This window comes from Symsagittifera roscoffensis, chromosome 1 (assembly GCF_963678635.1).
Source record: "Symsagittifera roscoffensis chromosome 1, txSymRosc1.1, whole genome shotgun sequence".
In the NCBI taxonomy this organism is placed as follows: domain Eukaryota; kingdom Metazoa; phylum Xenacoelomorpha; order Acoela; family Convolutidae; genus Symsagittifera; species Symsagittifera roscoffensis.
The window spans coordinates 53,678,227-53,704,628 of NC_087062.1; the positions used below are offsets into that span (position 1 = coordinate 53,678,227).

The window sequence follows — 26,402 nt, forward strand, 5'->3', positions numbered from 1 at the left end:
ATTTGAGAAAAATCTTACTTTTTTTATGTTGTGACAAAAAAAAACCTACCGGCACAAAAATTGCAGCTGACAAAAGCTAACTATACTTTGGTCTCTGCATCAAACTAATACATTTGCTTCAGGGGCGGATTTATGGGGGGACGCCCCCCCCCCCCTCAGGGATTCGACCCCTGCCGACTCAAATGGTCCCCCTTTGGTACTTTTAATAAATCCATTTTTGGACGACCGACCCTAAAATTTTTCTAAAGGCGCCTTTGGCGCCAATATATACTAATTTTGAGAAAAATCTTACTTTTTTTATGTTGTGACAAAAAAAAACCTACCGGCACAAAAAATTGCAGCTGACAAAAGCTAACTATACTTTGGTCTCTGCATCAAACTAATACATTTGCTTCAGGGGCGGATTTATGGGGGGCGGAGCCCCCCCCCCCTCCTCAGGGATTCGACCCCCTGCCGACTCAAAGGGTCCCAAAGTACCCCCTTTGGTCCTTCTTTTTGAAATCCATTTTTGGCCGGACCGACCCTTAAAATTTTCTCAAGGCGCCGTTGGCGCCAATATATACTAATTTTAAGGGGGGAGCGCGCGCCTAAAAAACGCAATTTTTTGGTCAAAATTTTTCAAAAATTGCCTAAAAACGCAGAAAATTTGGCCAAAACAGGGACTAAACAGTGCTTAGGGAGAGCTCAAAAAAATCAATTCGGTCAACCTAAAAAAAGGTCGACAAATTTTCGATTTTTTTTTAAAATCCCCCCCTCGAGAAAATCCTAGATCCGCCACTGATTTGCTTTGTGAATTGATAACCAATTAGCGTCTAATTTTAGACAGTTTTGTTCAAATTTTGTTCAAAAATAATTATCCGCACTGTCGAATGGAAGTATTTCAGGAAACTGGAGATGCAGAAAATCGGCTGGCACGCCATCACCATGATCAGGTCAACCACTGCAAGTTCACCAAAAACAGATTCTGCGGAGTGCGAAGTGACTTGGTCCTGAAATAAATCGAAACTCAGAAAATACTTCAAAAAACTTTCTCTAAAATCGAATCATTTCACAAACCATTTTAAGTTGAATACTTTTTGAGTACAATTTTTATGCAAAACGTATCAGTTTCGCTCAATCATATTTATATTTATTCATCATTGTTCATCACTGTATATCTAGTGAAAAAAAAAATAATTTTTTGCTGATCATGGTCCCAAATGGCTTAAGTTCTGAGGGTGAGGGTCTAAAACTAATATCAATACAATTCTTACGAGAGGAATATGTGAATAGTGATGCCATTGCCATGGACTCCCAGATAGATTAGTATCATGAGAATGCTGCCTATCAAGTTGTGCACCCAGTTGGGAAGTGGCTCGTAGAAGGAGTGTTTCCAGCTCTCCTCTTCTCCGTCCACAGATAAGTCCGGAACCACACTCAAACCAATTCCCATGAAGGATTCATTCAAGTTCTCAGACATGTTAACACGAAACTTGTGTTGTTCCGATGACAAATCCAATGTGCAACTTCTATTATAAATCTGATAACTGCCTCAGTTTTTAGTGATGCTTAAGCTGCAAAATGTGGCTCGATGTTTTCCCCAAGGATGTAAAAAGATGGAGTTTACTGCAACAATAAGCAGAGGTGTGCAAGATTTTGAAAACTTAAAATGGTCAAAAGTTTGAGTGATAGATAGCTTAGGGATAATTGAGGGCTATTTGGAATAAAATTACGAAGGAAAGAGATAAAAACTGAATAGTTGGGTATCAATTTTTCTAAAAATTATTTGAATTTAGGACAGGCTTAGTTCCAGCGGAGAAAAAAAGAGAATGTATGATTTTTTTCTGACTCTTTCATTACTTTGAACACAGTCTTTTTCAGAGGAACTGCCTTCGGAAAAAAATTTGCCGCCCTGAGCTTTGTTTACTCTCGTTGAAAAAGCGATGACCGAGTTCAATCAGCGGCGTGAAAAAAATCATATATCAAAAGCCAAGTGATGTTTTCCATTTGCTAAAAATATTTCGATTGCAATCAAAGATATTGGAAATGTTTTATACAAGAAAGTGGGCGCAAACATAGCACACAAAGCTTTAAATTATTTTCATGAATGATCAAACGGGTAACTGCGCTTGAAACAGCCGAAGCATTGAAAAACAATACCCCTTTTTTCTTATAGTCTTCTCTAATGAAACCGAAATAAGTAACCAAAGGTGTCGCGCAATCAGGAAAAAATATCAACAGGTTAGAAAAAATCATCTATGACCTCAAACCACAAGAAAAAGGCAAAGTCAATCGCACCCTCGAGACTCTCTGCTTGCTTTGACGATTACATTAAACATCACCAAAGACTTTTGAATAGTTCACACCTAATATTTGATGAGTTCAACCAATCAACTTATGGATTCACTCAATTAGCTGATGAATATACTTGCTAAATAATTGCCTTTTGTCGAATCCTGCCAAAAACTAAATCTAAATTCTTTAAGCAGCTTGATTCAAAATAACTGAATTGGTAAAGAAAATGGACAATTATTTTCGAACAGAACAAGATTTTTCGTATCAGGGCGAAGCCCTGAATGTTTCGACTGCCTTTTAAGGTCTATGGAGCAAAAAATAACCTGAAAAAATTTAAGGTAATAAAATATAATGAAAAAAAAATTTCCACTTAGAGATTTTTTTGATTATCATCCCCCGCACGCCAAATAAAGTACAAGTGATAGAATTGGCTACTAGTAACAAAACAATTATGGCAAAAAAGTTTCCTTTAACCAATTTGAAACAATTTCTAGGACAATTAAATCTCCGCTTACGCGTTAATAGCGCAAAATAGATAGCATGTTAATTGTCCCAAATTGGCCAAAATGGCAATATTCAAACCCCCATAACTTTACAAAAAATAACCACAGGTGAAATATCTTTTCAGATTTAAGCTCAAGACAACAATATTTTTGAATGTTTTATAAAAGGTTTGTCAAAAATGGCTAGTTGAAAAGTCAAAATTTGTCTGAAGAAAAAAAAACCCACCCCGATCACAAATATTCCGTTAATTTCATTTTGAAAATCGGAACAACAAGACGAAATTTTAAAGTTTTTGTAGGTATTTTCTTACATGCAAGGCGCAAATGGTATATTTTTTCACACGTAAGGATATTTTTATCCTCTAGTAACAAGTTATTCTGAAAAACTTAGTTGTCTTTTTCAGTTTGCAATTATTTAGAGCGCCAAAATACCCTACGCGTTAATAGTAAACTAGCATTAGGGCGTTCAAATGTTCAAAATGTTTTGGATTTCAAATTTGGTAGTTATCAAAACACTCAGAGTTTAGCAAAGATGAATCATTTTTCTTCGTTCGGTTGTTCTAAAAATATTCGTCAACAATAGCTTACAAAAAAATGATCAGTACAAAAAAAAACAACCCAAACAAATATCTTCCATCACTTTCTTCAAAAGTCGGTACAACAAGGCTTTTTGTATCAAGGCGGACCGCCCATTTGTTTCTTGCTCTTTGATGAGTTTTTGATCCAACTTTCGTAACGAAAGTAACGGAATATTTGTGCTCGGGGCGGACTTTTTTCTTCAGAAAAACTTCGACCTTTTAACTAGCCATTTTTGACGTAATTCAAAAAGTGTTGTTGTCTTGAGCTTAATTTTGAAAATATATTTTACCTGTGATCACTTTTGTAAAGTTATGGGGGTTTCAAGATTGCCATTTCGGCCAATTTGGGACATTAACATGCGATATATTTCGCGCAATTAATGCGTAAGCGGAGATTTAATCCGTCGTAGAAATCGTTCCAAACTCCTTGAAGGAAACTTTTTCGCCAGGATTGATTTGTTACCAGGAGCGAAGTCTATCACTTTGTACTTTATATGGCGGGTGGGAGGATGATTTTCAAGAAAAATCTCAAATTTCAAATTTCTTTTTCCAATTTATTTTATTACATTAAATTTTTTCATGTTATTACTGGTCCATAGACCTTAAAAGGCAGTCGGAATATTTAGGGCTTCGCCCCGATACGAACAGTCTTGTTTATGTATGTTTTGGTAAATTTAACAGAATGGATTTTGATTCTGCAAAATCTCCGCCTGCAATGATTAAAAGAAAATGGCACGTTTTTCATCTAGCAACGCGTCGTTTGAACCAATTACTTAATTTTTTTCATCATATAATCGATTTGTTTTAGAAAAAAAATTTTTATAATAGTTTATGATTAATTTTGATGTACTAGAAAAATAGTTTTTTTTTGGAAGTGAAATGATTGTTTCTGTCAAGTTACTATTAAGCGAGTTTTCAAGGAAAACTTTCAGAGGGTTACAATTAGATTGAACGAAAAAGTTCAAGTTTTATTTATTTAACGAGAAGACTTTTGAAGCTCTTAAAGTTTTATTGGGCATAAATTTATGATATAAAACGTTGTGTGGCAGGCGAAATTCCAATCAACAAAAAGTTTGAAGAGCTTAAATTTCAGGAAGATGGGGTCTGTGAAGAATTGATTTTGTATTAAGGGAGGGGGTTTTGTCACTGCCTGTATAATTCAACCCATTTGACAACTTAAGGGCCCCTTGATAATAGTTTTCAAGTTCACAACTTATTCACTTTAAAAAAAATCCGTTCACCAGTATTTGAAAGTTACAAGATTTAGTTGTTATTTATTATTATACACTTTCATACATATTTTCATAGGTGCAATTTCTTCTTAATTGAGGAGTGCAGTGCAGTAATATCTTTCAATTGCTATTGAAACTTCAAAAGAAAGTACTGAGAGATAGTTTTCCCTTTTTGAACATTGTTTTTGATAGGAGCTTTTTTTGTTAAAATCTTCATTAAGCTTCAGATTTTAAATTTTTTATCAACAACACAGAACTTTTAAAGGATGAAATCTATAAATTTTTTTGGTGGGAGGCGGACTCTCAAAAAGTTTTCGAAAATTTTGTCGACCTTTATTTAAGGTCGAGCACATTGAATAAGCAAGCTCTCCCAAATTACTATGAAGACCATATTTTGGTCAAAATTTCTGCGCAGCAAGCAAATTTCTAAAAAAAAATAGCCAAAGAGCGTGCGCTTTTTGGAAAATATGACCAGGTAACTGCGTTTTTTTGGCGCGCGCTCCTCCTCAAAGTTAGTGTATATTAGCGTCAACGGCGCCTTTTCGAAAAATTTAGGTTCAGCCGCCCAAAATAATTGTTCTAGTTGAAATTCCCTTACCCGCCCTAAACCCGCTACTGTTTAGAAATTTAAGTGGTTTCAAGAGTTTTTTTGTCAACTTGAATATAATTTGCTTAATCTCAATTCTTTTAGGTAATTGTTTTTGTTAAAATTCTTAATAATTATTCATTGTTTCTCTACAATTTGCATTAATGAATCCAGATTATCTATCTAAAAGAGAAAGTAAGCAGATAGATTTGAATTAGGGTTGGGCTAGAGTAAAATTTTTTATGTAAGTTTTCTAAAATGTGTTTGGACTTTTTAGAAAGCTCGAATTAAGTTTTGAGAGCTCTTTCAGAAGAATTCTTTTTTAGTTCAATTTAGTTTAAAAACAACTAGCTCAAGCGATTTGACCACCAACCTCGCTGCTGCTAAATGTCAGTTTATGGGAACCATTCAATTTTGGATCTGAGCTCCAGTTTAGTTCCGAACTTGGATGTAGAAGAGGTGGATGATAGCTGGAAGGAGTCTTTCTATGAACCACTTCCAGACTGGGTGCACAATGTAATAGGAGTCCTTTTGGTCATCAACATATATCTTGGGTTCCATGGCAACGGCATCACTATCCACATATTCCTCTCGTAAGACACTCAAAGCATCTTTATGGACAAGCAAGCGAATTTGAGGTTTAGTTTGCAGAATTTGTATGTCTGGCGTAGATTTCATTTTCCTGGGACATATTTGGTGAAGAGTTTTGAAGTATTAGTCGCCTCTAACTTATTTCTGGTCTGCGTTTTGTTTCACTTACATCATTTACTTTTTGTCAGCCGAAACTTTTCGGTCAGTTGTATTATAACATTTTTGATAACTGTAATCAAAAGGCAACTTTAAGCCTCATCGTCAGTAGTTAAACTTCATTACTTTTTTCATTTATCGATTTGTGATATTAAAATGTTATATTTGGACACAACTTTTCGAAAATATAAAAAATTTATTTTTAGATAAATCCAAACAGTTTTTGCTGGAAGAATGGTGACTATCTCTAGCTAACGTAATTAATTTAAGAAGATAAAAAATAGCGAATTACACAAAATGCAAATAAAATCCAAATAGTTTGCGAAATGACACCAATAAACATTAATAAGGTATATGCCAATATTAAAAAATCAGCCAATATTATTAGTTTTAAGGAGTTAACGCTTTTAAAAAATCTTCTCCAGAAACTTAACGAAAGTAGTTTTTTTGTAGGTTTTTAGCAGAACTATTAAAGTCAAAGTTTGAATACAGACAAAGCTTTCGCACTACCTGAGATCCCCGTTGAAAAAATACTCCGCGCAGCATTGAAGAATTCAAGTATTTGTTACCAAAGTTGCGTTTGAGTCATCAATTCAGCTTTCCTATTTCTTTCAAAGATTTTCGCCTTAACTTTTCAAAAATTTCATATCTCAGAAAGGCGTTTTTAGGCACTTTTTGGAAAATTTCGACTAAAAAATTGCGTTTTTTCGGCGCGCGCTCCCCCTTAAAATCAGTACAGATTGGCGCCAAAGGCGCCTTTAGAAAAACTTTTAAGTCAGTCAGCCAACAATGGTTATCTCAAAATAGTACAAAGGTTAGCTTTGGGTCGGCAGGGGGTCGAACCCCTGAGGAAGAGCGTCCCCCCCCCGAAATCCGCTACTGTCTGATGAGATCACTCTTTGAATGAAACTTTAGACAAGTGGGAATTCAATTGGATCCTTCAGTGCAGCGCCTTGATATAGGATAGCAACGCTTTACAATAATTAAAAGTAGATTCGGAGTACATACAAAAGAAAGGAATCGTCAGTTTCTTGGCAGACAAAGCGGTGAACTGAAATGATCAATAGAGTTGAGTTCTGTATTTTACACTGATAGAATTGGAAATTCGGAGTGAAACTCTTTTCTACGAAATGAATTCGGATTTCGGATCTAATAAGTAGATTTTAAAGGAAACTTTTAATACCCCAAACCCGCTGAAGGTTTCGAATCTTTGAAACTCAAATGTAGAAAAACACTTCGTAATAATTCCGAGAAGACTCAAATTATGACACTTAGTAATTGATATTTTTGTATGGGGCTTGAAATTCAATCAGAATTTGTTTTTTTTTCTAAGTTCTTAAGCGCCTCGCCTCAATTGAGTTAATTTGACAAAATTTAATGAAAAAATATGTTCAGTCTTTTACAAAAGTAAATGGAAAGTAAATTTTGACTATACTATTTTACATTTTATATTTTTAATATAATTTAATATATTTTATATAACTTATTTTAGAACCAAGTCCTTGCGCACCCCTCAGAACTTGTTTCTAGTTAATCTGGCGGTGGTGGATTTTATCATGGTGATGGCATGTCAGCCTGAATTCTGCATCTCAAGTTTCCTCAGATACCATCCATTTGGCTGTGAGTAACTACCGTTCAAAAAAAATTTCGCATTGCTCCTTTATGTTTATTGCAGATAGTTTGAATAATTCTATCTTCAGATCTTCATATATTTTTTTAAAATGACATTATCGAAATTAGTTTTTATGACTTTTAGATATTTGAGGGCGTGAGCAAAGCTCTGAATGGTGCCAACTAGTATGAATAAGAATTCTTACAAACAATCAACCAATCCTATTGCAGCACCCGGATTGACCTCCATAGACAAAAAGGCTAATCATACAATTTCAGAAAAATAAATTAGAAAAACTTTATAATTTTATAATTGTTTGACTAGCATTTTTTGTGTCAGCAAAAAAAAATTCTAAGTTGTTTCCAAATTGCTTCAAAACATAATGTTTTTGACCCGTTATCAATTATGGTATATAAGCTTTCTTGAACCAATTTGGAACGATTTCTAAAGGCGGATTAAATCTCCACTTACGCGTTAGTGGCGCGAAATATATCGCGCGTTAATTGTTCCAAATTGGTCAAAATGACAATCTTTAAACCCCCATAATTTTACGAAAAATGGTCACAGGTGAAATATCTCTTCAAATTCAAGCTCAGGACAACAATAGCTTTTGAATGATATGGTTAGTTAAAAAGTCGAAATTTGTCTGAAGAAAAAAAACCCACCCGAGCACAAATATTCCGTTACTTTCGTATCGAAAGTCGGAACAATAATGTAATTTTGACTTATGGTTGATGAAATTAAATCAGAGGCTCCTGGACAAACAAAAATTGACAATTCTTTTGTTTTGGAGGTGTTATTTAAAAATTTAATCATAACTTGTGATTTGCATTGTTTGAACACATTTCCAAAAACTACAGAGAATTCAAACTTCAAGGGCTTAATTATTTTTTATTGAAAGCTGTTGAGCGTAGTTTTTGCTTAATACAGCAAAAAATGACAAAGAAAATTGGTAAAAATGAGCAAGGCCTGGCATCAGAAGTCTGTAATCCTGAACGCTTTTGCGCTATTGGTTAATAAAAGCAACATAAACTTATTTGATCAAATTTTCCTAGTAAAAAAAATTAGCCCGGCTGATGGATAAGAATATGATAAGTAAGTGAGCTAATTTTAATTTGCAATTCATTTTGGTACAATTTTACAACTTGGCAAATGAATTAAAAAACAAAAAGTAGAAAAAAAGACTATTCTGAAGGAAAAGCTGTAGTGCATAAATGATTTACACTCACTGTTGTCGAAAAAAATTATACAAGCAAGCGGCAATATACGAGCGGCAAAATTAGCGGTCAATTAGCGTCTCCAAAACTCATTTTTCGATTTTTGAACCATCTATTTTTCATGAACCACTTCTGTTTTGAACAAATCTTGATAAAAAACTCGAATTTTTATTTATTTCCTCGGTTGAATACAATGTCTTTTTTTCCAATGAGTGTAACTTTTACTTTTTTATCGGATGTCGCTTGCCCTACTAGGGGCAGTGAATGGGAAGAACCGTTCACTAATAGAACAAGACTGCTCGTATCAGGGCGAATGTTCCGACTGCTTTTGAAGGTTTATGGAGCAGCAGTAATAGCATAAAAACATTCTATGAAATAAAATGAAATGAAAAAAATTTTTCCTAAAATTTGAATTTTTTTATGAAAATCATCCCCCACGCGCCATATAAAGTACAAAAAGATAGTTTTCGTTCCTGTAACACATCAATTATGGCAAATAAGCTTCGTTCAACCAATTTGGAACGATTTATAAGACGGATTAAATCTCCGCTTACGCGTTAATAGCGCGAATTATATCGCGCGTTAATTGTCCCAAATTGGTCAAAATGGCCAAAATGGCAATCTTTAAACCCTCATAACTTTACGAAAAATGATCACAGGTGAAATATCTTTTCAAATTTAGGCTCAGGACAACAATACTTTTTGAATGATAAAAAAAAATTCTCTCAAAAATGGCTAGTTAAAAAGTCGAAATTTGTCTGAAGAAAAAAAAACCCACCCCGAGCACAAATATTCCGTTACTTTCGTATCGAAAGTCGGAACAATAAATATCAATGGTTTGTTAATCCTGGATTCAATTTTAGCTTGCTACATATTTGGTACCGTGGCCACTTTCGGTGGTCTGTGTTCCATCAACTCTATGGCGGCTATTGCTTATGACAGATACATAATGATCTGCTCTCCTCCTGAGAAGATGACCACGCCCACCATGAAGAGATCTCTCAGTATAATTGCCTGTGTGTGGGCATACAATCTCATATTCGCCATTCTGCCCAATGTGGGTATAGGTGGTTTCTATCTGAATGGTGAGTAGAAAATGGAACAAGTAACTTCCAAGTTGTAAGTTCGATTTATATTTTTTATTATCTTTTCAGTCAAGTTTTCTTCCGAGATAACAAACATTCTGCTATAACTGTTCCTATGATACATTCTGCTATTATGTTTAAGCTGAAATGAACACTGTTCTTTGGTACTGAATAAAAACGCACGAATTAGTCGTGTAGATATTCTCAAAACATTTCCTAAAACATTTCTTGTCAAAAGTTTCGGCAGATTTTTTCTCCAAAAATAAATTCGATTTTTGAAACATCCGTTTTTGATCTACTTTTTTCAAAAGCATCTGAAAAATTTTATAAAACTAAAATATATCTATATTATAAAAAGGGCTTTCATTTAAAACGAAAAGGCTGCAAATTTATAGGACTCCATTAACATTCCAACTTGCGCTTATTCTAAGACTCGAAATTATTCTGCTGTTACTAGGGGCAAAATATATCACTTTGAAATTGACATTGCGCGAGGAATTAAAACTTCCGATTGTTTTAAATTGCAGGTATTTGTCTATTAAATTGGCTTAAATAAAATTGGCTGAGTCCTAAAATAATTCCATATATAAAATTTTATTTGAGTTTTGTGGTAGTGATTGTTTTTGAAAACGTTTTTGTAAACCACTTCATCAAAAGCATGAGAAATCTTATTAAATGCTGAAGAAAATGACTCTTTGAAGTCTGTAATCCTGAACGCTTTTGCGCTATTGGTTACAAAAACGTTTTTCTGCACACTGATCAATTCATTTTTTGGGGGAGGTGTCAAGGTATTGGTGGCTTCATTCAAGATGTCTTGATGACATTTAGGATGCGGAACCTGCTGCACTTTTGACTTCATCTCGCGCAGCTGGTACAATCGTGCTAACCTGTTCCTGATGTACGTGTTTGGGTTTCTGTTTCCACTCATTATATGCATCTACTGCTACCTGCAAGTGTTCCTCACAGTCAAAGGCAGTGGAGCTGCAAACAAAAACGATGCGAAGGTGCACCATTTTGACATTTTGGATCGCAATAATTGTGATCAGTCACACTTCGACCCAGTAGAGGATGTAGAGAGCGGGACGCGGACACCTCCTCATATGGCCAACTCCATAGAATTTGACCTCATAGCCGCACAAAATGCAATCAAACATAAGTGTTGCAAATTAAGTCGTGTATGGAGCTAATAAAACGAATTAGCTGCCTCAATTTGAAACGATTTTGTTGTACGGGATAGCAAAACAAGCAATTTCAACCGTACTCTTGGCAGGTCACTATGGTGGTTTGCATACTCAGCTGGTTATTCTCAGATCAAGAGATTAATTCACTGATGGACCAGCGTTTTAAAAAAATGGTTTGAATAAAAAAAACGGCTCCGATCATATATATTCCTCATTTTATTCGAAAGTCAGAACAATTCGTCTCTGATAAAGAAAAAATCGTATCGACAAACAGCCTGTAGTGTTGTTTGCTGAACCAAATTTCACCGAGTTAGAGTTGCACCACCTCGTTTTAAAAACGAAACATGCAAAGTGTTACAATTTACCCACAACAATTAGGGACTAATGTGACTCAATTATAAAAAAAGCTAGCTGAAAAATTTGTTTTTTTTTCTGCACAGCTTTTTATGACAAAAATGTAATGTTTGAAAACTGATAGCCTTCGAATAATTTTTATACAAAAGATAATTAAAATGTATTATGACTAGCACAATCAGTAAATCATTGGGATCTACTTAACAATATCTCCCTGCAGGGTATCTACTAAAGAATCTGAATAAAAAAGTAAATTAGCACTAGAGCGTTCTACTCAGAAAAACTGTTGGGCAGTGGACCCGTTCTCAGAGATTTTTAGATTAGGTTTAAAATTTCTGATACAACAATTATTAGCACATTATACTGCATTTTCTCTTTGCGTTCAAACATTTCCTAGTTTTTCAATAATTTTTTGTCATAATTAACTTGTGATCTATGCATGGACACTATTTTCAGCTCCTTTGCAAGAGCAGTTTAGTAAAAAGTACGATTATCTAACTCTCCGAACCTAGTTTTTCAAAAAAATTAAAATCGAAAATTTTGTAGTGTATTGATTTTAAGTCCGGGGTGGCTCACTCATAGAGTAAATTCAGATAAAGTCAACCGTCTGTTCGTCATGCTATCTTGTTTTCGGACGGATAGATTCTTTCAGCTTCATAGTCTAATACCAATCTTAATCTTACTCTTATATCTCCTAGTCTCAACAGATCTAGTGTATACTGGTATTTGCGAGTTAGATATCAGAAACTATCTTGAAGGAGAACAACTGCCTTCTAGGTTATATTTATTTTGTTCTGTTGCTGAAACTATGAATAGTTTCAGCGTTACAAATAATTATAAGTGTCAGTTATGGATTATGATTGGTTAGTTAAAAATATAGTTTTATCAATAATGTAATTGGATATAAATAATAGTTTTAAACTGGTTCCACCCATCCGGGATTCAGAGAGTTTTAAGTTTTAATGATTATTGCAGTGAAGGATGGATAGAGAGATTTCTTGTTTCTCTAGTAGTTTCTTTTTGAAGCATTGGCTGCGTGAGAGAAGAGGGGAGACAGTTGTTCATGTTTTGAAGTAGATGTCCTCATCGACAGAAGGGGGACAGGTGTTTGTGCTTCAGAAGTGGTTCTCGTATATCCTAAATCTTTTCGAGTCATCGGTTCAAGATTTCAGATCTATACAATGATGCATTGATTTCTTTAAGCTAGAGCGACACTACGTGCAAGATGGAGTTTGACATCTTTTGTGTGAAACGACAAGTGACTAGTATCAGTATGTGATGCCAACATAGAGATGGCCATTGTTCTTCTGCAATGGGTTCCTTTGCTGCCATGTTGCGTCCATACTTCAAATCCTGTGAGGGTTGTAACATAGGCAACAAACCGATAGATTTGTCATTCGAAACTCGGAACGTCGTCGAGTTTTCATCTCCTTTTGCTGCTCGTTCTTTTTGCTCCAATAAATCTTTTACATTGCATATATATATATCTATATCTTGTTGGTGAGATCATTTTTGTTTATGGTATAAATAAGTTGTTTTCGCGAAAATGTTTTTATTTAGTTTCGGTTATTTTAAAGAGTTTCTCACCCTGGAGCCACTCTTAGCGAAAATTGAGGATCGGGGTCGTAGCACATGGTGCGCGCATGTACTTCGAGAGACGTCGTTCTGGTGGGTTAGGCCAAAAGGGAGTATAAATTAACCGTCTCTTTGAGCAGAGTATCTTTTCGTGTCCATCTTTTTGTTCCATTTCATCAGGTGTTTTTCTCTTTTTTGCTTTTCGTTGCCCTTTTATCAAAAACAAATTGGTAGATTTGTGTTTTTCTTTTGAGTTTTTAAGGTTTCAAGTGGTTGTAATAAAATTTGAAAGTGGGTTTCAAAAGAATGATTAATCCAGTTTTAATTTGGGTTTAATTTGATTTGAGTACCGTGGGACTTTCTAATACATGTGGTTAGTTTTTAAACATTAGTAAACTGTGTTGGTTAGTTTAAGCTTACTTGTAATTCCTCCAACCGGCTTAAAGGAACATTTGAAACTAGTGAAAACAAGTTAGAGTTATTATCAGTTAGTTCCTGAAACTAGAATTTATTTATTACTCATTTTTGTGTATGATTTACTCATTTTTGTGTAAAGATTGCGTAAAATGTTGGCGAGTAAATGGGAGATCTTCAAAAATTACAAAGAAGCACGCAAACTAAAAGTTTAGTTATCTTCAATTTATTTTGCGTTATAAATTTACTACTTCATATTTGAATTTTATTAAAGAATTATCAAATTATCGCAATTTGTATTAAATTTACTTCGCCAAAATTATTTTTTGACATGGTGAAGAATAAATTGAAAAAATTTAAGTAGATTTTTTTTTAATCTTTAGATGAGTGCCTGGTGAAATCCAAATCTGAAATGTAAAACACAAGTGAAGGAATGGTGAGTATCTTATTGGTTTGTGTTCAGGATAAAATTCATGGGGAAGTTAGTTTTAAGGATGTCGGATGTTACTAAAAGCTTGGTATTATACTTTTAGTGCGAAGCAGTCGCCAAAAAAGTTCAAGCGCTCTGATGATATCTATTTTTCGGTGGTAGCTGAAAACTCTTGATTAGTATTTTGGATAAGGTTATAAACTTTTGTGATTAAATTTAGTACAGTGGATTTTTTTTAGTAGTGCTACTTCACTTCAAATGGATGTATATACTCTTGGGGAATGATGAAGAGTCGTCTGGTGGGAAAATGTTGGTCAGTGGTGTTAAAATATGTACATCTGTCGAATAGGATCATAAATTTTGAGGATGCCATGCAAGTTAGTTGATTTGATGCAATTTGTGAATTTTAAGAAAAAGGGTGATGTGTATTTTCAATTTGTGAACATAAAACGCTGGTTTGGATTACGGGATGATGAAATATGTGTGTAGTGTCTTTGTATAAATTTATACTATGTGTACCTTTGGGTTAGTTTTGTTTTATCCATGTTTTCGTGTGAACAGTAAGAATTTATTTCCTCTGGTGTGAGGAAGTTAAATGCTGGTGCGAAGTGATCGATTTTATGAAAGAACGGCTCATAGGTCTTAGTGTTTTTTTTGTGCGTGATCTATAATATGATCGAGTTTTTTGTTATTGCTGTCAAGATGGAAAATATATTCTGATTTCATGAAAAACTTTTCAGTTAAATGAGGGTTACTGTTTGGATCATCGTCATACGGGGAATTTTTCATATACCTGGTGACAGCGTGGTCATAATGGTTAACGTAAAATCGGTTTCCTTTGGGTGCTACGAATTTGTTTAGTGTTTGGTTTAAACCAATAGTGGTGAATCGATTTCATGCAGTGAATGCGATGATCAGGTGTTGAATGTTGGTGTTAAAATATATATATCTGTAGAATAGGATACTAAATTCTGAGGAAGCCATGCAAGTTAGTTGATTTGATGCAGTTTGTGAAGTTTAAGAAATAGCGTGATGTGTATTTTGAGTTTATGAGCATAAAACGACGGTTTGGATTACGCGATGATGAAATGTGTTTTTAGTGTATTTGTTTAAGTTTTTACTATGTGTACTTTTGGGTTACTTTTGTTTTTAACATGATTTCGTGTGAACAGTAATTATCTCTTTCTTCTGTTGTGAGGAAATTAAATGTTGGTGCCAATTGATCAAATTTATGAAAGAACGGGTCAGAGATTTGGTGTTTTTTTGTGCGTCATCTATAATATGGTCGATTTTTTGCTATTGCTATCAAGATGGAAAATATATTCTGATTTTATAAAAAAAATTTCAGTTAGTTGAGGGTTAATGTTTGGATCAATGTCATACGGGGAGTTTTCCATATACATGGCGACAGCGTAGTCATAATGGTTAAGGTAAAATTGGTTTGCTTTGGGTGCTACGAATCTGTTTAGTGTTTGGCTTAAACCGATACTGGTGAATTGATTTTCATGCAGTGCGATGATTAGGTGGTGAATGATGATATCACAAAGTTCGTTGTCGACGGGATTGTTTTTCAATGGAATTTTTAGTGGGTTAGTAAAGTTGTAATAGAAGATCCAGGATAGTGTAGGGATTAGGGTATGCTCATCGACGTATGGTGTATGTGGGTTTTCATTTTCGGAATTGTAGTATATATATTGGGGGGAAAATGTTAAATTTTGAGTAAGGAAATCTGGGGTATTAGTGATGTGAGGATGATGACTATATAGTCGGGATGATCTTGGGAGACTAATAACAAACTGAGGTGCAGTTTTAGAGTGGTTGCGTTTCATGAAAACTCTTTGGGCTCGTGTGGGTGCAATGTCAACTGAGGGAGTAGATGATTCGGGAGCCAGAGCTGAATGAGTCAGTTGGTGAACTGTTAATTGTGTCGTGATTTTGTTGTCGATTAGTTATAAATTTATCTAAATCTTGCTCAAGTTTATCGTCTGTGATAGGACTGGGTGCATCGGGTTCATTACTTGACAGATGAAGAAGATGAAGGTAGCGTCAGTAGGTGAGGAGGGAGAGGGATATGGTTCATCCGGGATTGGGGGAGTTATAGGCTGCAAAGATGGCGAGAAAAATTAGTAGGACTAGGTTTTGACAACTGTTCGAGTTGAATCATCTGAGTCCAAGTGTGGTGAGTTAGAAAAAAACTGGGTAGGGGAGTAGAAGTGAGGTCTGCAATTAAAATGAAGAAAATTTGACGTTGGAGGTGTGATGAAAAGGAAAGGGTACGGTTGAGGGATCCAATTTGTTGGCTCATCGTGACCTAAAAAGATAATTGTTTTGGGCTCGAAAGTATATTTTGTGTGGTTGTTGTACAATTTTTTCTTGTGTACCGTCTATATTTGGTTGTTTGAGTGTAATAAGAGAATATGGGCTTCGTTGTGAAGTACTAGTTTGCAGTAAGACTTCGGCGAATGGAAGTGTGTCTAAAATTTGGTGAGACTAAAGATAAAGGGTGATTATTGTGTAAGGTGGGTAAATGTGATAGTGCTGTAGGCGTTGTATTGTATTACCCTGTGGGGTATCATAGGTACTTGGTTTTGGAGATAACTTTTTTTAAATATTCGCTGATTTGAGCGTCTAGAAGAATTTTATAAAATGAGGTGGAAATTATTCCAAAAAAATCTGCAAATAAAACACGTGCTAGGCTTGCCTGTCTATTGATTTCTGTGTGTATGGCGCATATGTTAAAGATACCTTTTAGGAGTGAAAAAAAACCAAAAAAAATAAACATTGCGTATAAAATAGCCAATCTTTCTATAATATAGTAGGGCCGTCATAGAAATGCTAGGTGTTCGTTTTTGATACCTATGAAACTGAAAATATTCACTGGTGAAATGTCTTGTGAACGGTATTTTTCTCCATTGAGATTTTTATAGTCCTTATAATCTTTCAATTATCCTTTATAGTCTTTATCCACGGTAGATGTCGGAGAGACCTGCTATTACAGCAAGTTTTCGTCTTTTAGTATGGAGTTCTTGAAAAGGTTGGGTCTAATGACATGTTGTATGTCGGTTTTGGAAAAAAAATTCCTATTGGTTTTAAGTCTATTTTTGGAGTTTGAGCGACTGCGCGTAGGATTTCAGGTGAAAGTTTCTTCACAGGTGCCATTAGTGAAGGGTATCGAGTTAGAAGTTAATTTTTATATGCCTTTGGGTTAAGCTTTACTATATTGTGGTTGTTTTCGGATCCACATGGGTTAGTTTTATCCCAAAAGTATGCTCGTCGTGGTAGTGTATCTACAAACTGTACTTTGTTCTTATAAGGTTTAGGTATGCGTTGGTAGTATCTTTTATCTTCAAAAACAAAAACTGGCGAAGTATAAAATTAAAAATTGTTTTCGTCATAGTCAATCAAGTTAGAGTGGTTACCGGATAAGATGTATCACGCATAAAGTGTTTTAAGAACTGCTAGGGCAAAAGATTTTAGTATTTGTGTTCGTTCTAATTCAGAGAGTGACATTTTTTGATAAATTCAACTGATTGTGTAATCTTATTTCATGTTGAGATGCGCTAAAATAGGTGTTATTCATTAGTAAAATTTCTTGTAATCGTGTACAATATTTATTTTTTGGTTGAATTTGTCCGCCATAGTTTCCTGTATTTTTTGTGAATTGTTACTGGATTGTAGAATTTTTTGTCTTCTGTATTTTGATAAGGATGTGCCAAAATTTTTTAATTTTACTGTTTTCATGTCAAAACCTTTGTCGTTTTTGACAAAAATTTCTGAATATATTGTTTTGAAAAATGGTTTGGGATCTTTACACGCTATTTCCGTTTCAGGGGTGATTTGAAAATGTGTTAAGTTCTTTTCTTTGCGATCTAGTTTTTTAAATTTTTCTTGGTTTGATCTAACTCGATTAGGGTTGATTTTGTCGAAAAGTAGATTCGATTGAGTATTTTTTGTGACTCTGGTGTTAATTGTACTTTTTCTAATTAAATTTTCCAATCGGAAAATATTTTTCCTGGTAGCCTGAATTTTTTTGTCTGCTTTACAGTTTGATGAGTTATTTATTCCAATGTCTGGTATACGTTTTTATCGTGTAAGTTGTGGGTTAAAGGTCCCTTTGCGCCGTGATACGGGAGTTTGTCTTCTAGTTGTATATGACCTTGAAGGCGTTCAATTTGTGCGTGCAGAGTCTGGAGCTTTTATCAAAATGAATGTTTCATTTCGATAAGTTCTGATCTTTTTTTTGTTTCGATGAAAAGATTTGTTTGGTTCTTTGTGTTTTCGTGGTCTATTTAAGTTGTGCTGTTGTTTTTGTCTGCATTCAAACATGCCAAGTCGTTATCTTTGACAATGGTTGCAACAAGTTTTGAATGATTGTTTGCGTTTGAAATTTGGATTTTTTCCATATGTGTTTAGGACTTGAGTAAATTTTTCCGATAATTCATTGTCAGATTCTTCACAATATTAATAAGTGAGGTGGTTTTTTGAATCTTATTTACGTTTTGTAGTTTTAGTTTTTTGTTTCCTCTCGTTTCCTTGTGATTTCAACTTGTTCGAAGTTGTCTCTTAATTTTCGGAAAACTATATCGGGTTCTCAGATTGATGATGAATGTGATGCTCTCTTTTTTGCTGCAACTTTTCGTTATTGTGGTGTTAGAGTCATCTTCGTATTTTTGTTATCACATGTATTAAGAGAATTAGCTTTTCTTCCTAGAGTTTTGATTCTTACTGCGAGTTCTTTTTTTGTTTCGTTCGAGAGTCTATGAATTCGAGAGCATCGAACTCTTTGATGTTGCTTATTTTGCTCAGAGACGAGCATATTTGGAAAATGTTGTAAAAATGGTTTCCAGTCGGATTTAAATTCTATGGATGAAACTTATAACCATTTTTGAGCTGCGCCATCAAGTGTGGTTTGGGTTAATGCGGTACGTCTATGTATCCAATTTTGCTGTAGGGGTCTGCTTATAAGTTCTGGGCCTATATTTAAGGTTAAATTTGCTGTAACAGCACTTAAGTAGTAATTTACTGAGTATTCAGGGTATGTTTCTGCAAAAAATCATGAGTGGTTTATTGGATGTTATAGATGATCCGCCCACAAGGTATGAATTTATTGTCATTTGTAGTGATTTTGCTGTGTTTCGTATTGGTGTAAAATTTGTTAGTTTTGTGACTTTGTAATTTTTGTGATTTCCTGTTGTTGTAAGTAGTGAGGTTGTGGGATTTCGTTTCTCATTTTTTTTCGGTTTGATATCCCTCAGAATTGGTATGGTTTTGAGAGTGTGTTTTAGGACTAGGCTGTGCCTGATTTTGTCTTTGAAAAAATTGCTAATGTGGTTACCGTGGTTGTTGAGGTTCAAAAATATCTGGCTGAAATATATCATCTAGTTGATCAATATTAGTCCAGTGGTCCATCTGCTAATATTGTTACATCATCCGTTTGTGGTCAAAAATTTTTTCTTGCCTATGAGATTAAATCTAAATTGTTTTGAAAAAAAACGTACAATAAAACATGCTAGGATTCGTTGAAGATCAATTTTTTTAACTGTGGTTTTTCACAATCAGTGAGTGTTTCACGGATTGAATCTAGAAATTGTGAGACAAGATATTTTCTCGTCTTACTGTTTTGCGTGACGGGATGTTTGCGTAGATGATATATAAAATTTATCATTTGTTTCCATAATAGAATTATAGTTGTAGAAGATTGAAAAAACATCGTTTGTGAAAATTGAATTTGCTCTTTGTGAATTTTGGTGTTCTGTATTTTTTTGATATTTTCTGTGAAAACCTTTGAGAAATCTAAATCTACATCATCTATTTTTATGCGGTGTGGTGGTTGATTTGATGATTGTGGGGGTAGATTTTCGATACTAAGTAAATTGTAATGGCAAGTGATATTACTGATGCCTGTTGAATAGTGATCGAGTACTTGTCTTTTGATTCTTACTTCAGGAAATTCTTGTTTATTTCTTGTTTGCGCTATTTCCTTTTTTGAACAAATTTGCACTTAGATAAGGGTAAAATTCTAATTTTCCTTAGGGCACATTCAAACATGCCAAGTCGTTATCTTTGACAATGGTTGTAACACAATTAAAATGATTGTTTGCAATTGAAATTTGTATTTTTTCCATATATGTTTAGGACTTGATTAAATTTTTCTGCTAATTCATTGTCAGATTCTTCAACATTATTAAAAAATGAGGTTGTTGTTTGAATTTTATTTACGTTTTGTAGTTTTTGTTTTCTGTTTCCTCTCGTTTCCTTGTGATTTCAACTTGTTCGAAGTTGTCTCTTAATTTGCGGAAAACTATATCGGGTTCTCAGATTGATGATGAATATGATGTTCTCTTTTTTGCTGCAATTTTTCGTAATTGTGGTCTTAGAGTCATCTTCGTATTTTTGATATCACATGTATTAAGAGAATAGCTTTTCTTACTAGAGTTTTGATTCTTACTGCGAGTTCTTTTTTTGTTTCGTTCGAGAGTCTATGAATTCGAGAGCATCGAACTCTCTGATGTTGCTTATTTCGCTCAGAGACGAGCATATTTGGAAAATGTTGTGTAAATGGTTTCCAGTCGGATTTATATTCTATGGATGAAACTTATAACCATTTTTGAGCTGCGCCATTAAGTGTGGTTTGGGTTAATGCTGTACGTCTATGTATCCAATTTGGCTGTAGGGGTGTGCTTATAAATTCTGGGCCTATATTTAAGATTAAATTTGCTGTAACAGCATTTCAGAAGTAATTTACTGTGTATTCAGTGTCTGTTCCTGTAAAAATCAGAAATTGTGAGACAAGATTTTTTCTCGTCTTACTATTTTGCATGACAAGATGTTTGCGTAGATGATATATAAAATTTATCATTTGTTTCCATTATAGAATTATAGTTGTAAAAAATTGAAAAAACATCGTTTGTGAAAATTGAATTTGCTCTTTGTGAATTTTGGTGTTGTGTATTTTTGATATTTACCGTGAAAACCTTTGAGAAATCTAATTCTACATCATCTATTTTTATGCGGTGTGGTGGTTGATTTGATGATTGTGGGGGTAGATTTTCGATACTAAGTAAATTGTAATGGCAAGTGATAATACTGATGCCTGTTGAATAGTGATCGAGTACTTGTCTTTTGATTCTTACTTCAGGAAATTCTTGTTTACTTCTTGTTTGCGCTATTTCCTTTTTTGAACAAATTTGCACTTAGATAAGGGTAAAATTGTAATTTTCCTTAGGGCACATTCAAACATGCCAAGTCGTTATCTTTGACAATGGTTGTAACACGTTTCGAATGATTTTTTTCGTTTGAAATTTGTATTTTTTCCATATATGTTTAGGACTTGATTAAATTTTTCTGCTAATTCATTGTCAGATTCTTCAACATTATTAAAAAATGAGGTTGTTGTTTGAATTTTATTTACGTTTTGTAGTTTTTGTTTTCTGTTTCCTCTCGTTTCCTTGTGATTTCAACTTGTTCGAAGTTGTCTCTTAATTTGCGGAAAACTATATCGGGTTCTCAGATTGATGATGAATATGATGTTCTCTTTTTTGCTGCAATTTTTCGTAATTGTGGTCTTAGAGTCATCTTCGTATTTTTGATATCACATGTATTAAGAGAATAGCTTTTCTTACTAGAGTTTTGATTCTTACTGCGAGTTCTTTTTTTGTTTCGTTCGAGAGTCTATGAATTCGAGAGCATCGAACTCTCTGATGTTGCTTATTTCGCTCAGAGACGAGCATATTTGGAAAATGTTGTGTAAATGGTTTCCAGTCGGATTTATATTCTATGGATGAAACTTATAACCATTTTTGAGCTGCGCCATTAAGTGTGGTTTGGGTTAATGCTGTACGTCTATGTATCCAATTTGGCTGTAGGGGTGTGCTTATAAATTCTGGGCCTATATTTAAGATTAAATTTGCTGTAACAGCATTTCAGAAGTAATTTACTGTGTATTCAGTGTCTGTTCCTGTAAAAATCAGAAATTGTGAGACAAGATTTTTTCTCGTCTTACTATTTTGCATGACAAGATGTTTGCGTAGATGATATATAAAATTTATCATTTGTTTCCATTATAGAATTATAGTTGTAAAAAATTGAAAAAACATCGTTTGTGAAAATTGAATTTGCTCTTTGTGAATTTTGGTGTTGTGTATTTTTGATATTTACCGTGAAAACCTTTGAGAAATCTAATTCTACATCATCTATTTTTATGCGGTGTGGTGGTTGATTTGATGATTGTGGGGGTAGATTTTCGATACTAAGTAAATTGTAATGGCAAGTGATAATACTGATGCCTGTTGAATAGTGATCGAGTACTTGTCTTTTGATTCTTACTTCAGGAAATTCTTGTTTACTTCTTGTTTGCGCTATTTCCTTTTTTGAACAAATTTGCACTTAGATAAGGGTAAAATTGTAATTTTCCTTAGGGCACATTCAAACATGCCAAGTCGTTATCTTTGACAATGGTTGTAACACGTTTCGAATGATTTTTTTCGTTTGAAATTTGGATTTTTTCCATATATGTTTAGGACTTGATTAAATTTTTCTGCTAATTCATTGTCAGATTCTTCAACATTATTAAAAAATGAGGTTGTTGTTTGAATTTTATTTACGTTTTGTAGTTTTTGTTTTCTGTTTCCTCTCGTTTCCTTGTGATTTCAACTTGTTCGTAGTTGTCTCTTAATTTGCGGAAAACTATATCGGGTTCTCAGATTGATGATGAATATGATGCTCTCTTTTTTGCAGCAATTTTTCGTTATTGTGGTGTTAGAGTCATCTTCGTATTTTTGATATCACATGTTTTTAAGAGAATTAGCTTTTCTCACTAGAGTTTTGATTCGTACTGCAAGTTCTTTTTTTGTTTCGTTCGAGAGTCTATGAATTCGAGAGCAACGAACTCATTGATGTTGCTTATTTCGCTCAGAGACGAGCATATTTGAAAAATGTTGTGTAAATGGTTTCTAGTCGGATTTAAATTCTATGGATGAAATTTTTAACCATTTTTGAGCTGCGCCATTAAGTGTGGTTTGGGTTCATGCTGTAGGTCTAGGTATCCAATTTTGCTGTAGGGGTGTGCTTATAAATTCTGGTCCTATATTTAAGATTAAATTTGCTGTAATAGCATTTCAGAAGTAATTTACTGTGTATTCAGTGTCTGTTCCTGTAAAAATCAGAAATTGTGAGACAAGATTTTTTCTCGTCTTACTATTTTGCATGACGAGATGTTTGCGTAGATGATATATAAAATTTATCATTTGTTTCCATTATAGAATTATAGTTGTAAAAAATTGAAAAAACATCGTTTGTGAAAATTGAATTTGCTCTTTGTGAATTTTGGTGTTGTGTATTTTTGATATTTACTGTGAAAACCTGTGAGAAATCTAATTCTACATCATCTATTTTCATGCGGTGTGGTGGTTGATTTGATGATTGTGGTGGTAGATTTTCGATAGTAAGTGAATTGTAATGGCAAGTGATATTACTGATGCTTGTTGAATAGTGATCGAGTACTTGTCTTTTGATTCTTACTTCAGGCAATTCTTGTTTACTTCTTAATTGCGCTATTTTCTTTTTTGAACAAATTTGCAATTCGATTAGGGCAAAACTGTAATTTTTCTCTAGCGGGATCGCTTTGTGGGTGGATGAAAAAGTAAAGAATAGAATCATCGTCAAAACTTTCATCGTATCGAATCAATTTTTGTGCGGAATTACAGCTAACCTATAAGCTTCAATACGCTTCATTGGTTGATTCCAATCATAGAATCTTACTCGTATACGAAGGCATGAACTTTTATTCTGCGATTATCTTATAGAGATGATGCTGTTGATGATTCTGATTCCGAAAAATACTTCAGGTCGTTTGTTGGTTTACTTTTATTGTCGATTGAATCTCAAAATCTTGGAAGTTCTTGTATTGTGGTCAAGTCAGATTGCAAAACTGGGTTGAGTGGTGTTCTGGAAAATTTTTGATTAAAAATTTAGTTTTGTTTTGTAATTTTTGCCCTTTCTCTTGTTTGTTTTTTCAATCTGATCTATCCTATTTTTTGTTTCTGTGGTGTAATTACAAGATCGTGTTTTTCGTTTTCTATTAAAAAATTGTGGAGAACTACTGTTTGCTTCTTTCCTAGATTATCTCTTGATATAAGTGTTAAGATGACTGTTGCAAAATCCAGGGGCTAGGTTTTTGTTTTTCTTAAACTGTTAGTTCTTACAATTTTTGCGAGGTTATCCTAATCTTGAAGCATAGATTGTTGAGTGTAGACGGGTTGGAGTGAGAGTATATCATTTGGTTAGAATGATATAATACTTTCTCGGTGATTAAATTCTACTTATGAAAACTTACATTATCTTACTTAGGATTTTGATTTGTGATCGAGGGTGGGAGGAAAATAAATCAATCTACAAGGTTCAAGTATAATTAGAACAACATCAGTAGATCGTTAGATACTATTCCAAATCTTACTAATTTTAGATATGTCCACGCCTCGTTCAATTAAGAGGGGGGGGTGTTAAGTGAACGAGTAGGAACCGAAGTTCTTCACTGATTTTTTAAATTAAAATGGTTAGTCATTCATAAATGTTTTTTTAATCTTGGGTCGTTGAGAAGGGTTGGAGAGTGAATCGACGTTTGAGGTTGTTAGACATTTTTTATTAGGAAAAGGGGAAATCATTTTGTTCTAATTGATCCAAGAAAAGCCTTGATAATCAAATATTTTGTTATAAATTATGACTTAAAACTGGGTTAAAATTCTAACGATCCAAGGATAGCCTTGACGATCTGTTTTTTAAAGAAAAGGTAAAATAAGTTGTTACGAAACAAGTATAGGCCTTGCTAAAATTTAAAAGTAAACTTCAAATTTAGAGGAAGGTTAAAAATATAGAAAAGAGTTGGTATAACAGTTAAAGATTTAAATGATATTAACTTCTGGGTGATTATGGTTATGTTTTAAGTGAACAATAAAGGAAGCATGATCTGCGAAAGGATGAGGTTGTTAGTCGTTGATATTGATTAGGCTCATTGAGACGTGCAAGTAAGTTTTCAATACTCCTTAACATTTTTGTGTTATGTGTTTGGATATAAGATATTTTATCTATTTTGAATTTGCTAAATCTAAATTGGTTGAGGTCCTTGTTCGAGAATCTTGATCGCAACAGATGAGTTTATGACCGGGTGGCTCACTGATTGAGTAATATCAGATAAGGAATACTGTCTGTTCATCACGCTGTATTTTTTTCGGCCGGATAGATTCGTGCAACTTCTTAGTCTAATACCGCTCTTAATTTTACTCCTATATCTGCTAGTCTCAATAGATCTAGTGTATACTGGTATTTGCGAGTTAAGATATCAGGAATTGTTCTGGAGAAGAACGACTGTTTGCTAAGTTAGGTTTAATCTGTTCTGCTGCTGCAACTATGAATAGTTTCAGCTACACAATTTATAGTAAGTGTTAGTTATGGATCATGATTGGTTGGTTAGAAATACTTTACAGAGATATTTTTTAACAATAATATAATTTGTTATAAATACTAGATTTAAACTGGTTCCAATTAATCGGCAAGATTATTTGAGGCAAATCAATTGTTCTAAAAGCATTCAATAACATCTCGGTATTCGAAATCTTGTGCAGCAAGTATAAAGGGCAGTCGGAACAAGCAAAGGCAGGCACATCATTTGTTGCTGAATTTTTAATGCTAATCTAGGGGCACAGCAAAGGAAAAGAGGTCCTGGTTGCGAAAGTTTCGATGGTCTGCATTGGCGTGTATGTCCTCACCTGGCTGCCCTATGCCACTCTTGGCTTGTCTGGTCAGTTTGTGGAACCACAACATCTCAAACCCTATGTGACCACCTGGCCTGCTCTGATTGCAAAAACAAACTGCATCTACAACCCAATCATATATGCTTTGGGACATCCCAGCTTCAAGTAAGTACAAGGGGTCATCACCTATCTGATGCATTTCGCCTCCTATACAATCTACAACAATCAATTATGCATAGCACTGCTTGATATCTTTCTAAAGGTTTTGGTGTGTCAAACAATGAAGAATCAAGATTTCCCGTGTAAAATGTTTTGTGAATCTGATTACGAGTTTCCAAAAATTGTTTTTTTTTTTCGTTTCTACTATCCAAATGCTCTACGGATATGCTTTTGATTTTTCGCAGTTTATCTGTTGAAACTTTTAAAACACACTGTTCTACATATAATTTAAGTTAAAATGAGTTTTTAAATTTAGATTAAATTTTAAAATCTTCAAAATTGCATTATTTTTCTTTAGAAAAGAATTGAAGCGACGATTGACTGGACCATAAGCAAACATTCCAGCCACGAATAAACCACAAATCACTGTGCCCAATGAACGCTTTCACATCTCACGAAATTGCCCGAGTAACCATCTCACTATTTCTCAATTCCCGAACGAAAAATATCTAAATTTGCAAGAAACTTAAATTCTCGACAAATAAATTTAGCAAAACCTGGCGTTTTCGAGATCCTGTTTTTAACTTTCAGCAAGCTAAGCATATAATGAGTTAATTTAGAAAAAACTGCTCTTATATTGGCCAATTATGGTATCTGGATTATTTTGGAAAACCAACATTGATTGGAATTTTCCAAAAATGAGGAAAT

General features: G+C 34.0%; 3 protein-coding genes across 4 annotated transcripts in view; 2 read left to right on the plus strand and 1 right to left on the minus strand.

Moving 5' to 3' along the window:
• The window catches only part of LOC134856800 (rhodopsin, GQ-coupled-like), a gene marked incomplete in the record, with an annotated part of 23,613 nt that extends 21,697 nt beyond the window's left edge, over positions 1-1,916 (minus strand). Inside the window, 2 exon segments of the mRNA XM_063873080.1 lie at positions 872-989; positions 1,254-1,916. Coding sequence (XP_063729150.1) covers positions 872-926 — 55 coding nt within the window.
• The window catches only part of LOC134845638 (lysine-specific demethylase 6A-like), a 438,371-nt gene that overhangs the window by 191,889 nt on the left and 220,080 nt on the right, over positions 1-26,402 (plus strand). The window contains exon 1 of one of the 2 annotated variants that reach the window (XM_063862663.1): positions 10,502-10,511. The exons of the other annotated variant lie outside the window; for it this stretch is intronic. The gene's annotated coding sequence lies outside the window, so the exon portion shown is untranslated. Of the gene's footprint in view, positions 1-10,501; positions 10,512-26,402 lie in introns of those variants that run through there. 2 annotated transcript variants of the gene reach the window in all.
• Positions 5,399-26,252, plus strand: LOC134845653 (rhodopsin, GQ-coupled-like). The gene is made up of 6 exons (XM_063862676.1): positions 5,399-5,766; positions 7,413-7,540; positions 9,613-9,834; positions 10,663-10,838; positions 25,480-25,700; positions 26,053-26,252. The coding sequence occupies exons 1-6, from the start codon at positions 5,561-5,563 to the stop codon at positions 26,084-26,086; spliced, it is 987 nt and encodes a 328-aa protein (XP_063718746.1). The 5' UTR covers positions 5,399-5,560; the 3' UTR covers positions 26,087-26,252.

Bases quoted from the DNA above. Each gene is read 5' to 3' on its own strand.
- LOC134845653 (XM_063862676.1), top strand. From the start codon at position 5,561: ATGTCAGTTTATGGGAACCATTCAATTTTGGATCTGAGCTCCAGTTTA. The intron at 5,767-7,412 runs GTAAGACACTCA...AACTTATTTTAG, and splicing joins ACTATCCACATATTCCTCTC to AACCAAGTCCTTGCGCACCC. The intron at 7,541-9,612 runs GTGAGTAACTAC...ATTCAATTTTAG, and splicing joins CAGATACCATCCATTTGGCT to CTTGCTACATATTTGGTACC.